At 38.4% G+C, this 12,458-nt stretch overlaps 1 protein-coding gene across 1 annotated transcript in view; it reads right to left on the bottom strand.

Moving 5' to 3' along the window:
• Nucleotides 1-12,458, bottom strand: part of LOC113395557 (nuclear pore complex protein Nup88) — a 99,756-nt gene that overhangs the window by 5,469 nt on the left and 81,829 nt on the right. Inside the window, exons 3-8 of the mRNA XM_064218367.1 lie at nt 6,212-6,325; nt 5,114-5,323; nt 2,679-2,844; nt 1,777-1,893; nt 863-962; nt 89-474 (exon numbers count right to left, since the gene is read on the bottom strand). Coding sequence (XP_064074437.1) covers nt 89-474; nt 863-962; nt 1,777-1,893; nt 2,679-2,844; nt 5,114-5,323; nt 6,212-6,325 — 1,093 coding nt within the window. The remainder of the gene's footprint in view (nt 1-88; nt 475-862; nt 963-1,776; nt 1,894-2,678; nt 2,845-5,113; nt 5,324-6,211; nt 6,326-12,458) is intronic.

Here is a 12,458-nt window from a genome sequence, read left to right as displayed (position 1 = left end):
CCGCCTTCACGGAACATTTCCTTTTGTTAGGAGTTCGATACTTCAAAATATTGATATAAATTGTACATATAAATAATTTTATTACTACCTCTTTAATCATGCTATTGATTTCATCTTCGTCTGAAGCTGGATTCCTCATCTGCACCGCTCTGAATAATTGCTCCTCTAGATTATATGGTTCAATCGTCCTGGAAAATATAAAAGAAATACTCAATTTTATCTTTTCGCCTTCGTGCGTGCGTGCGTGCGTGCGTGCCTGCGTGCGTGCGTGCGTGCGTGCGTGCGTGCGTGCGTGCGTGCGTGCGGGTACGTGCCTGGCGAGCAGGTCGGCGCTGTGCGTGAGCAGCAGCAGCGCGGCGGGCGCGGCGGGCGCGGCGCGGCGCAGCGCGAGGCCGCGCGGCGCGCGCGAGCGCAGCACGTGTCGCGCGACGCTGGCGCGCACGCACAGCGCCTGCACCTGCCACTCGCACTCGCCTGCGCAGCACACGGTACGCGTCATCTTATATCTTCCATGCAGATTTCGATGAGTTACGATTTTATTATATGTACAGATACGGAAGATACAGATTTAAATATAAGGTACTTCTTACATACAATAATTACATTTAACAATCTCCTTCAATGAAAAAGTGAGGTCTCCTAGCGGTGGAACATTTACCCCCTTTTACATTTTACTAGTTTAAGACTATTATCAGTTTTGTCTAAAATCTTAACAAAAATGATATATTTTCATAGTTTGAAGTGAACTGTTTTTTTTTTCATATTAAAAATAATAATAAATACTGAGTAATTGATATATTATAATATCGCAATTGTAATGATGATGATGATCGTGTCGGAGTGATGTCAGCGCAACGGGTACCTTCGTCGGCCAGCGCGTAGTCGGCGAGGCGCTCCAGCACGGGCAGCGCCACGCAGTGCAGGCCGCCCGCGTGCACGCACGCGTACGTGCTGCGGCCCGCCTGGGGGGGGGGGGGGTGTTTACAGGTTTTTACTTTTATACAAAATTAAGAATATTTAAACCGATCGTTCTAAATGTTAGTAGCTCTACGTTGAAGCAAACGAAAAGAAATACAAGTAAATAGCATTGCCCAGGTCATGGTGTGGGTGCGGACCAAGCCACACGTTACTTACCTATAAGTAGGTATTATCTGCTTTCCGCAAAATCATAATTTAGGTTCACCGAATTATTATTATGAATCGCAAAGTACTGGAGAGGTAACATAATGGCTACGAAATACAGATCTAAAAAGCGTCAGAGAGTACAACAAACACCTGAAAGGCTATTTTTGATGTCACTTTGTTTTGAAAAAATGTTGCAGAACAAAATCTAGTTATTTGTGTTTTACAAATAATTCAATGTAGTAATTTTCATACATAATAATAATACCCTTCTATTATTATCAAATGCTTTGGTTCTAATTGAAGAAATATTAAAAACTATTTACTAAATCACATCTAAAATTGTTCTTTAACGCGACTTACAGTAGAGTGGAGTGGAAGAAATCGCCACGTAAGGAAAAAGCGTTAAGACCCCTCCAGGCGACCTTATCCTGTCATTTATAACATATTGTGGAAAAGCTTCCAACCGGATGTCCCACGACATTTTACATATTAATCACAGTAATTGAGTTTTTGTCAAATATGTTAATCGATGGTCTACGATCGGCGCTGGTCACCAAAAGTAATTATCACTTTAGGAGAACAGCAAATATTGCAACATGCAAGCAAGGTACTAGAACAATTAGTCGCTCCTCGAAGAATTAGAGTACATACCGGGTACAAATGCATTGGACACATGTACTGCATGGCGGAATCGTCATCCAGCGTGACGTTCAGCTCCACGGACTCCATCACGTAGAGGGCGTGACTGTCGTCTTGTTCATCTGACGACTGGAAGAAAAATAGAACAAGAATTTTACATGGCATACCTTTGAAGGTGGAATTTGTAATTGACTTAACTAACTTTCTGATGACTCTAAGTCAGCTTGTCTAAGTCAGACTTGAAATTTTGACAATACATGATGGCTAGATTGATGTTTTCCGAGATTGTCAAATTCTAATTACATTCATCAGCGGTACAGTGCGGTATTAGACATACGGTCAGTGGTACCTTAGCAATATTGGGCAGTACTTGATGATGTCGTCCTGACCGATTTCGGCGGCGGCTATAAAGGGAGACCAGCCAAATACGCAGGACATAATATAGTGCACTATTGGGTGTATGTACTAAGCTCGTGTCCGATATATCGAAATCGGATGTCGTCGGAACATCAGATGTCATCGATTTGATGATGACGAGTAACCGTTTTCACCGCATCTAAAAAAACATGAATATCGTTTTGCTACGTCGAAGCATTCAATGTACGATGACATTAAATCCATGAAATATTCGCCCTATCTCTTTTTAACTTTACAGTAACCCATCTGTGAGAAAGAGATGAAGCGAATGTTAAACCGATTTCGATATCACATCCGTTTCATCTCTTTCTCTCATATCGTATGTTGTGTTAAACAAAGACAGGGCGATGTCACAAAATTCGGATATCGCCCATGCCCAATAGGTACACACTCACTCCGATGGGATATCAAGTCACACTACACTACCGGAAAGTCAAGCGCAGGGCCAATGGCTTTTCGTGCTATCCGAGGCATTGGAATTTAAAGTGAGTGCTTACATTTGGTAGTAGTAGGCAGTGGTACAGTGCAGCGGACGCGCTGGCTATCACTACGAGGGTGGGGGTGTCGATGCCACCGAGGGCTGTGATTGCACAGGACTCCGAGCCGTAGTTGTCATCCGCTGGAGGGTACATTGGCAGAGGACCCTTCAACTTCGCTTGTAGCCTGAAATAAAAAATAGACCAAAATTGTTGTTTATAAATTTTTTGGTTAATAAGTATGTATGTGGTTTTCTTATAATTTAAACAATAACAACAAGTACTCTAAATAATCCATATTAGACAAAAAAAACTCGTAATCGTATTATAATTGTCAATTGCTTACTTATTAAATGTGTTTTAAAATTCTTTAGAATATAGCCAACGGCGTAAATAGTAGATGACGGATAAAACTTCACAAAAATATTACGATACTAAGCTTCTTCGTTCTATTACAATGGGCCACCAGGTGGTAGCCAATGTGCGTTGGCATTGGCACCGTGAGATATTTTAACAATTCCTTGGAAACTGAGATGTTATGTTCCTTGTTACAACATACAACATTAACAGCCTGTAAATTTCCCACTGCAAGGCTAAGGCCTCCTCTCCCTTTGAGGAGAAGGTTTGGAGCCTAGTCCACCAATGCTCCAATGGGAGTTGATTGCCACACATGTGGCAGAATTTCGTTGAAATTAAACACATGCAGGTTTCCTCATGATGTATTCCTTCACTGCCGAGCACGAGATAATTTTAAACATTAATTAAGCTCCTGGACGTTCAGTGGTGCTTGCCTGGGTTTGGGCCATCTCGGCTATGTACCATGTTACACAAATAATAGAATATATTTAAATTATTTTAGGACCGATTTTAATATACGTATACATTAACAATATTGTCTATACTGAAAGTACATATACATATATGCGAAAGTATGTCTGTTGCTCTTTCGCGGCCAAACCTACTTGCAAGCCCGTCTGGGTAGGTACCACTCATCAGATATTGCCAGTATAACTACAGGCACAAGGGACATAACATCTTAGTTCCCGAGGTTGGTGGCGCATTGGTGGTGTAAGGAATGGTTAATATTTCTTACAGCGCCATTGTCTATGGGCGGTAGTGACCACTTACCATCAGGTGACCTATTTGCTCGTTCGCTTAGCGATATCAATAAAAAAAAAGAAAACCACTGAACCGAATTTGATGACAAAAACACGGCAACTGAACTCAATTGATGCATGGATTTGAGCCCGCAATCATCGTTTCAGTTTCACAAATTCAAACCAATGGGCTGTATCAGATCAATGGTCAATCAAAATGTATTCAAAAGCTATTTGAAGTAATTTTACAAGGTCAATATTAATATTAGCTATTGATCCAACTTAAATAATTCATGGAAATCAAATTGCTAGTAGAAAACACCGAAATGTGACGTGATCAATGTTTACGAATGGAAAATAACGTAGACTATTGTTTACTTGAAGCGATTATTCTTTACGACATTGTTCCTTAGGATTCTAAAGGGTAGGATTCCATATAAAGTCAAAGTCGGCGTGACTCCAACTTCCTCGTTTTAACACTTATTGAATGCATCTATTTTCTTTTATTTATGACTTTTGGTCAATTGTCACAAACATTCCGACCGTGTTATACTGTTCAAATTAATAATATATATTATATACATACTCACTCAATCTCACACACACACACACACCTGAAGGGCAAAATTAAAATCAATCAAAATATACTTTATTCAAGTAGGCTTTTACAAGCACTTTTAAATCGTCATTTAACAAACTATATTAAGTGAAGCTACCACCGGTTAGCAATGTAGATTCTTCTACCGAGAAGAACTGGCAAAAACTCAGTAGTTACTCTTTTTCAACGTTTAAAAATACAGTCATGTTAGTTAAATACAATTATATATTATGTATGTTATGTCTCCTTCCTGGAAGTCAACAAATATTAACTCCACGCTTTTTTATCATCTGTATAATCTTGTATCGAATAATATGCCTTCTTTACCAATGTATTTTTTACAAATGATTTGAATTTATGAAACGGCAAAGATAAAAATGTCTGCGGAATGTTATTATAGAAAAGGATACCTTGCCCCAAGAAGGATTTATTGGCTTTGCGGAGTCGGAAACTTGGCGTTATAAGCTTATCCTTACTTCTTGTGCACATACAATGATTATCACTGATTTTATCAAAGTGATCAATCTTACTGTGAATATACATAATATTGTTGATGTTGTGGGCTTTGTGCAATCACATCTCGGTGGGTGTTACTCACTTATTTTATCGCGAATCATCACCATTTAGCACTATTGTGTTATGGTTTGATTATTAATTGGGCGAGTTTGAGTACAGGCACAAGGGACATAACATCTTACTTCCGAAGGCTGGTAGCACACACACAAAGACTAAGTAATTCAATAAAACAGAAGTCAACTCACCCATTATTATCCAAGTTGCACTGCAACATATAAACGTCACCGTTGCCACTGAGTATGAGCAAGTGTTCCGCGTCCGGCGTAGGTGTGAAGTCGATAGCCGTATCACCTAAGCTGTCGAGGACCGTCTGACCCAGCGATCCGGACGGCTTCGGTCCGATTGTAAAGATCTTTACCAATTTCGGACCGTTTTTCAGTGCTATGTTGTACAGTCTGAAATTGTACGTTAAAAGTATGTGCGGAGATTGTTAATAATATTTAAAAAATGAGGAATATTTTGCCTGATGAAAAATGGTATAATTGCAAATTTCCTTAATTGAGTTTTGTCCGAGACATGTTTGAGATATAAACTAGTAGTATTTACTTGGTGGTAGCGCTTTGTGCGAGCCCGTCTGGGTAGGTACCACCAACTCATCAGATATTCTACCGCCAAACAGCAGTACTTAGTATTGTTGTGTTCCGTTTTGAAGGATGAGTAAGCCAGTGTAACTACAGGGACATAACATCTTAGTTCCCAAGCTTGTTGGCGCATTGGTGATGTAAGGAATGGTTAATATTTCTTACAGCGCCATTGTCTATGGGCGGTGGTGACCACTTGCCATCAGGTGACCTATTTGCTCGTCCGCCTACCGATATCATAAAAAAAAACACTGCCCAATTCCCCATTGCAGGCTGTGCTTCTGAGATTTTAGTCAAGATAACCCCTTTAACTTTTATTGGTCAGACTCATCACAAGACATTGCCATTACTTGGTTGGAAGGACTTGGTTCAAGCCCGCCTGGGTAGGTACCAAACACTCATCAGAAATCCTACCGCCAAACAGTATTGTTTTCCGGTTTGAATGGTGAGTGAACTAGTGTAATTGCACAAGAGATATAACATATTAGGTTCCAAGCTTGGTGGAACATTGGTGTGAGTCAGGAATGGTTAGTATTTCTTACAACGCCATTGTCTATGGGCAATGATTACCATTACTATGGTTGCCCAGTTGCCAGTACCTACCAATAATATATTAAGAAATACCTTTGCTTCTTCAGCTATATAGACAACGACCAGACAGTGCGGTAGTTGATACAAAACACATAGTTAGTGATACGATACCTCATCGTGTTGTCAGACACGAGTACGAGCAGATGCGACAATGATTTCGGATGCCAATGCACTCTGTGTATCTCCCCCTGCGAGTACAGGAACCTCTCGTCCAATGAATAGCTCCTGAAATATTAAATCAAAGGTGAAGTAACAGCCTGTAAAATGTTCCACGTGTGGGCTAAGGATTTCTCTCCTTATATTCCGACACACAAAATAACAGACTGTAATTTTTTCACTGCTGGACTAAGGCCTTCTCTTCCTTTGGGGAGAAGTTATACTCTATATCCCACCACGCTGCTCCAATGTGTGTTGGTGGATACACCTGTAGCAGAATTTCGTTGAAGTACTACACATGCAGGTTTCCTCACGATGTATTCCTTCACCGCCGAGCACGAGATGAATTATAAACACAAATTAAGCACATGAAAATTCAGTGGTGCTTCCCTGGGTTTGAACCCGCTATCATCGGTTAAGATGCAAGCGTTCTAACCACTGGGCCATCTCGGCTCTCTATATATATTCCGACACATTTCTTCAATACGGGTTGGCTACTAAACATTTGGTTTACATTCGATATATTCAGATTACCTAACAACTTTTACTTCACCAACGAGAACGGGATAAATTAAAAACAAATTAAGCTCATGGAAACTCAGTAGTACCTGTCCGGGTTTGAACTCGCAATCTTCGTTTAAGATTCGCGTGTTCTAACCAATGAGTCGTCTCAGATTATTTCACAATCGTATCAAAATATTTTTTAAATACTGATCCGAGTTTGTTAACAAAGATGGCCTTAATGCTATTACTCATCAGCCGGTCTTGAGGAACAACCCATCGGCTTAAGAAAGTGTCAAAATAGAGATTGCACACTTCTGCCCAAGGATGCCGGATCGTATATCTTTGGATACAAATTGTTTACATATAATATATTTTTATATATACACTTCGCACGGGTGCTAATTATTAATAACAACATATATTCTTAATGACAAAACAAATAGACAGACAGTTGGTTTGATTGATTGATTTTGTTTAAGAAGTCGAAAAAAATATCTCTTAAAAGAAATAAATGTTTATTTAGGACACGGCACAATTATAACAAAGTTTAAAAAATACATTATTAAGACGAAAATAATAATATACACTACCAACTGAATACTACTACTTAATTATAAGTACTACTTAATCTACAAAAAAACACAACAAAAAAGGAAAGATAAATATTAAAGAAAATAAAGATAAATTGTTTTTTAATTAGTTGTACAGAGAAACATCAACGAACTGTATTTTAAATCAAATATCTGAATACTCTACACAATAATAATATTAATTAAATATCTAAACATTAATTTTATAAAATTTTAATTTATAAAACCTCACATAAGTCGTAACCAGGTGGTCTTAACGCTGGCCATTATCGAAAAAAAAACCGGGATTCATTCATTACACCCGGTGATAAATACGCGGGAAGTATCCGCGGTCTCGCCCTTAGGTCGCCGCGATAATGTGATTGCGGCAGCCATTTTGTTTTTACTTTTTTATGGCGCGGTTTAAGGTAATCGAGCGTTTTACGTTATAGAATATTGTACAAGTTAAATGCAGACATTTCATAATTAAATTAAACACGAATGAAACAATCAAATTAATATTTTTATACTATTATAACTTAGTCACGATAAAGCATTATTAAATAAACAATTAATCTCAACACGGTTACTAAATATACTATAATTCAGAAAACTGTTAATATATTAGCATTCGTTTTTATATTACTTATTTATTTTGACTTCTAATGTATACATACATTTAAAGTACCCAAAGAAACATTTGCTTAAGAACATAAAAAAAAAGATTAACAAAGACAATGCAATCAGTTACACCGCGGAGCGTATAAAGGACCGACATCGAAGAAAAACCGTCGGCCCGTCTGAAAACGTAAATCACGACATTTTTGCATACCAAAGGGTAGGGTCACTACTTTTAACCGAAAAAATAGAATTACAAACGACCTCACATTAGAACAAACGCCGTACAAATAGGGGCCCGGTGTCTCCGGAACAAAAACCGATGAAAACGCGGAAAAGGTTCCGATCCGGTAAAAAATAAGAAGCAGACAAAGCCGGCCGGCGGGAGGCCAACCTCTATACGTGTCCAGTTTTTTTACGAGCCGTAGCCCTTTGTCCTTCCGGGCCTCTTTTTTAAATAGATCAGAGAGGGTAAGTAAAGACCGTCGGACGTCCACCCTGAAATATTATTGTGGATTTTTCTGCTCTGCATTCATAAATATTTCGGCGGCGACCCATACCCCCCCCCCGCCCTCCGCGGAATCGGAGGAGAATTTATAAATTCGGTTAATAAAATATGATACGATAAAGCCGCTTTTTTACTCAGCCGCGCGGACCTCTATTATATTTTGTTTAATTTAAATATGAATAATTAAATTTAAAAAGGAAATCTCGGGGCTAATGAAATTTTTGTTTTCGAGATAATGAATTGAAAACACGTCCCGGGCGCGGTGTCACGCCGCTGTTATTCTTTTCTCGCGCTCATTCGGATTCAGGCGATGTGTTTTAAAAAAAAAAACCCAAAAAATAATAATTATTTTAATGTATTAATTATGACGATGAATTCTATTTTTCCACGCTTATCAGGAGCTCCTCTTACGCTATCGCAGCCACACATGGTACGGTTTCACGCACGGTCTGGTAATAAATTAATTCAAACATTTTTATTTAATTAAGATTTTTATTCGCTTTTTCGTTATATAAAATAATATTTTTGGTCTCTTTACAGACATAATAAGGATCTGAATTAGACACCGCGTTTACATTAATGGTGCTTAATAAGAAAAATATTAAAGCATCTTCAAAGATTAGTTCATTATTTCAAGCACTTGATTGTAAAACAAAAACGCGCAATATCCGTAAACAGAAAGTTACTAAAGATATATATGGGGCACGTAATTCTATATTGTCCTAATATGATTGCCGAACCTAAAAGCAAAGCTAAGCGTTAATATCGAACAATTGTTTCAATGTTTGCATAAAGAAAATGTGGCGAGAGCATTTCTTTTATTCGATTCCATTTCGTATTTATACTTCTGTGTTTATCAGGTTATTGCCAAACGAAAGACTAAAAAGGCAAAAAACGCCTGCGGTCCAGATATCGGCGAAAAACCGTACGACGCCTTTAATCAACACAAACTGCCGGCGCCGTGATCAAACGAGGCCGGAATTAAAATTAAAAATAATATACCACCGAACCGTGAAATATTAAAACAAAAAGCATCGATCCAGACCGGCTCGACCACAGGGGATTAAAATCGTAACGAACGCACAAAAATATTCAAATACAATACTAACAAATTGATACAAACACTCATTAGGCGCGGATCGCGGAAGGCGAGCCACGAGGGGCGCAGGGGGCTGCCCGCGCCGGCCGATCTCTGCCAGCATTACAATCCACATCCAGCGTACAAATATTATCTAAAATTCCTTCTCATTTATAATCCTTTTGTGTCCTCAGTGCGGTGTCCTCCGTCAGATCCCCCCGTCTCCCCGGGGTGGTGGGGTGGGGTATTTTTATATTTTTAATCGCGTTGGGCATTATCCAAATGGACATTGGCGGTCGTACCGACTGTCGCTGCCGTCTAGATGATAAATTCTTCTTTCGTTCGACACCCGCGCCTGTTTTGTTTCGTCCCTTTATTTCTATCGGTATCGGAGTGAAAAAAGCGTACGTCATTAATTATCCTCGATTTGTCTGCGGCTGACTGTAACGCTTTCTTCTTCTTTCCTGTTCTTCGACGATTAAAAATGGTCGGTCGTGGATCTTTTTTTTCCGTTTGCGGCAAATGAAAATTGATTGTCGCGATCCGCGATCGTTTGATGCATCCGAAGTGCTTTATTGAATTCCTTGACGTTCTACGTCTGCTGTTGATTGATTGCTTGGGCATACAAAGCTTCTACTTTCCACGAATAAAAAGGCGCTTCTTATTATATCGATAATCTTTGGTGGCATTTAAAATTAGCCTTTAATCTTAAATATGACACAGATATACAGAAATAACTATATAACAACAATAAAATGTGCATCAGTATTTATTATCAAGCTTAAGTAATACGATGAATATTTAGCAACGTAGAAGATATCGTCGATGTAGGTCCAAGTTAAATTAAATTCGACTGGATCAATCCAGAGGCTATCGGTTACATCTCATTTCATCCGTACCAAGTCGTGTCCAATTAGCATTTTCATCTATAACTTACAGAGGGGAGACAAAACAACGCCAATACATCCCCCATTAAACATCCGAACAAGAAGAACAATATCTTCCGTAACATAAAATTCGAAAAAAAGTTTAATGGAACCGAAATCCCGCAGACCGATAAAACGTTAAAAAATACCCCAATATTTTATATGATTCGGATCCAAATAGATCCTTTTGTCCAGGCTGCTTTGCATATAGAAAATTCATTTTGGGTTATGAAAAACGATGGAAAAAATGCAGTAGGTGGTGGGCTAAGAATTAATGGTGCGCAAGTTTTGCGTTGTGGAACTGGCAATTTATGTATGTTCACGTTTCGCGCTTGGCTCGCTCGAACTGCGCTACTTGCGTTAAGTTTACGTGACCTGCTTATCGTTTTTTCTTGATTCGACTCCGAGCATAAAATCAAAATGGTAACGATGGAGCTGATTAAAAGTCAAAATATTCAGGTAGACTTTTATACGCACTTTTGAATCGTCATGTAACATGTCAAGCTACTATTCGGAATGTAATTTCCATCGAGAAAAACCGGTAAAAATGTTAATCTTTTTCTCAAATGAAATACATGACAACTATAAATTTAAATTGGTTGGCATGTGGTTGTTACAGTTAATCTGATTTGACGTTTCATGTCGGTAGGGTTTAAACTGCGAACAGCACGTGTGTGAAGTGTCGATAGCTGATGCACGGTAAGCAATTGGCGCACTGTATACCATTTGACGAGTTTTGATACTTTTCTTTAATATTATCTAGGTCTGAAAATCTTTGTGCTATGACTTAAATCGTTTTATACTTAAGAATATAATATCATAAACATTCTTAGAAATTATTAGAAATAAAAAGTGAGGATTATAAGCCACATTTTAAATATGTACCTAATTCGATAAAAAAAGATCAGTATCTTTATTTTCATATATCACTTATATTTACTATATATTTTATTATGTAATATAAGCTAGTTAACCATATTTCTTGCAATTAATAGTTTATAAACAAGAATACTGTGAAAAAAGTAAACTAACAGCTTTAACTGTCCCACAACTGGCTATGGACTATCCTCTCTCTGGTGTGGAACATATTCAACCACACTCCAATGCGGATTGGTGGATAAAAATGTGGCAAAAAATTATTGAAATTAGACACATGTAACTATCCTCACGATGTTATGTTTCCTTGAATTATGTATATACTTAAGCACATGAAAATTCAGTGGTGCTTGTCTAGGTTTGATCCACAATCATCGGTTAGGATGCACGCGTTCAAACCACTGGGTAATCTCGGTACAATAATGCTGATAAGATTTTAAATTAACATGGTTATTTTTATTACTAACAGTATGTATGTCTTGTTCACGAGACTCGTGAACAAGACATTCGTAGATAATGTCGAAATATCGAGCTCCACCAAATAAAAATAAAAAACATGGTAAATATCCCGTTTTAGATACTGTTACTTATAATGCTGATCATTCTAAATTGTTAAAAATAAATGTTGCATATCAAGAATTCACAATCACAGTACGGTATTATCGTGGCGCTACAACGATCACCTCGGTCCGTTCGGCAGCGATTTTTCTGGTCTCTTTTTAAGCCTTTCCTTTTTCCCGCCAACCGCGTCCGCGGTCGAAACTGTTTAATGATTTGAAAACGTGTTCTATCAGCCTCTACGCGGAAACAACCGAAAAAAAGCCGACAACAAAGGGTACACAGTGCAAATATAGACTGAATGTTAGCGTTTTGCGTGTGGTCTACTTATTCTACACGCAATTATATCCCTTAACACGTTATAATAAGGTTCAGGTAAATTTTTCTGGATTATTAGTGTTTTTTTGCTGAAGTGTTAGCGCAGATCTCATCGGCAATTTATTATATTTTGTCCGTTCGAAATTTACGATTATTTGAACGGGACAATGGTCGGTCGCGGCGATTGGTCGGTTTTTTTTCTAACGCCAATAAAAGCGGGATGATGTACGGTATGCAATCAAACGTT

This window comes from Vanessa tameamea, chromosome 21, assembly GCF_037043105.1.
Source record: "Vanessa tameamea isolate UH-Manoa-2023 chromosome 21, ilVanTame1 primary haplotype, whole genome shotgun sequence".
NCBI lineage: Eukaryota > Metazoa > Arthropoda > Insecta > Lepidoptera > Nymphalidae > Vanessa > Vanessa tameamea.
This window is presented reverse-complemented; position numbering and strand designations above follow the sequence as displayed.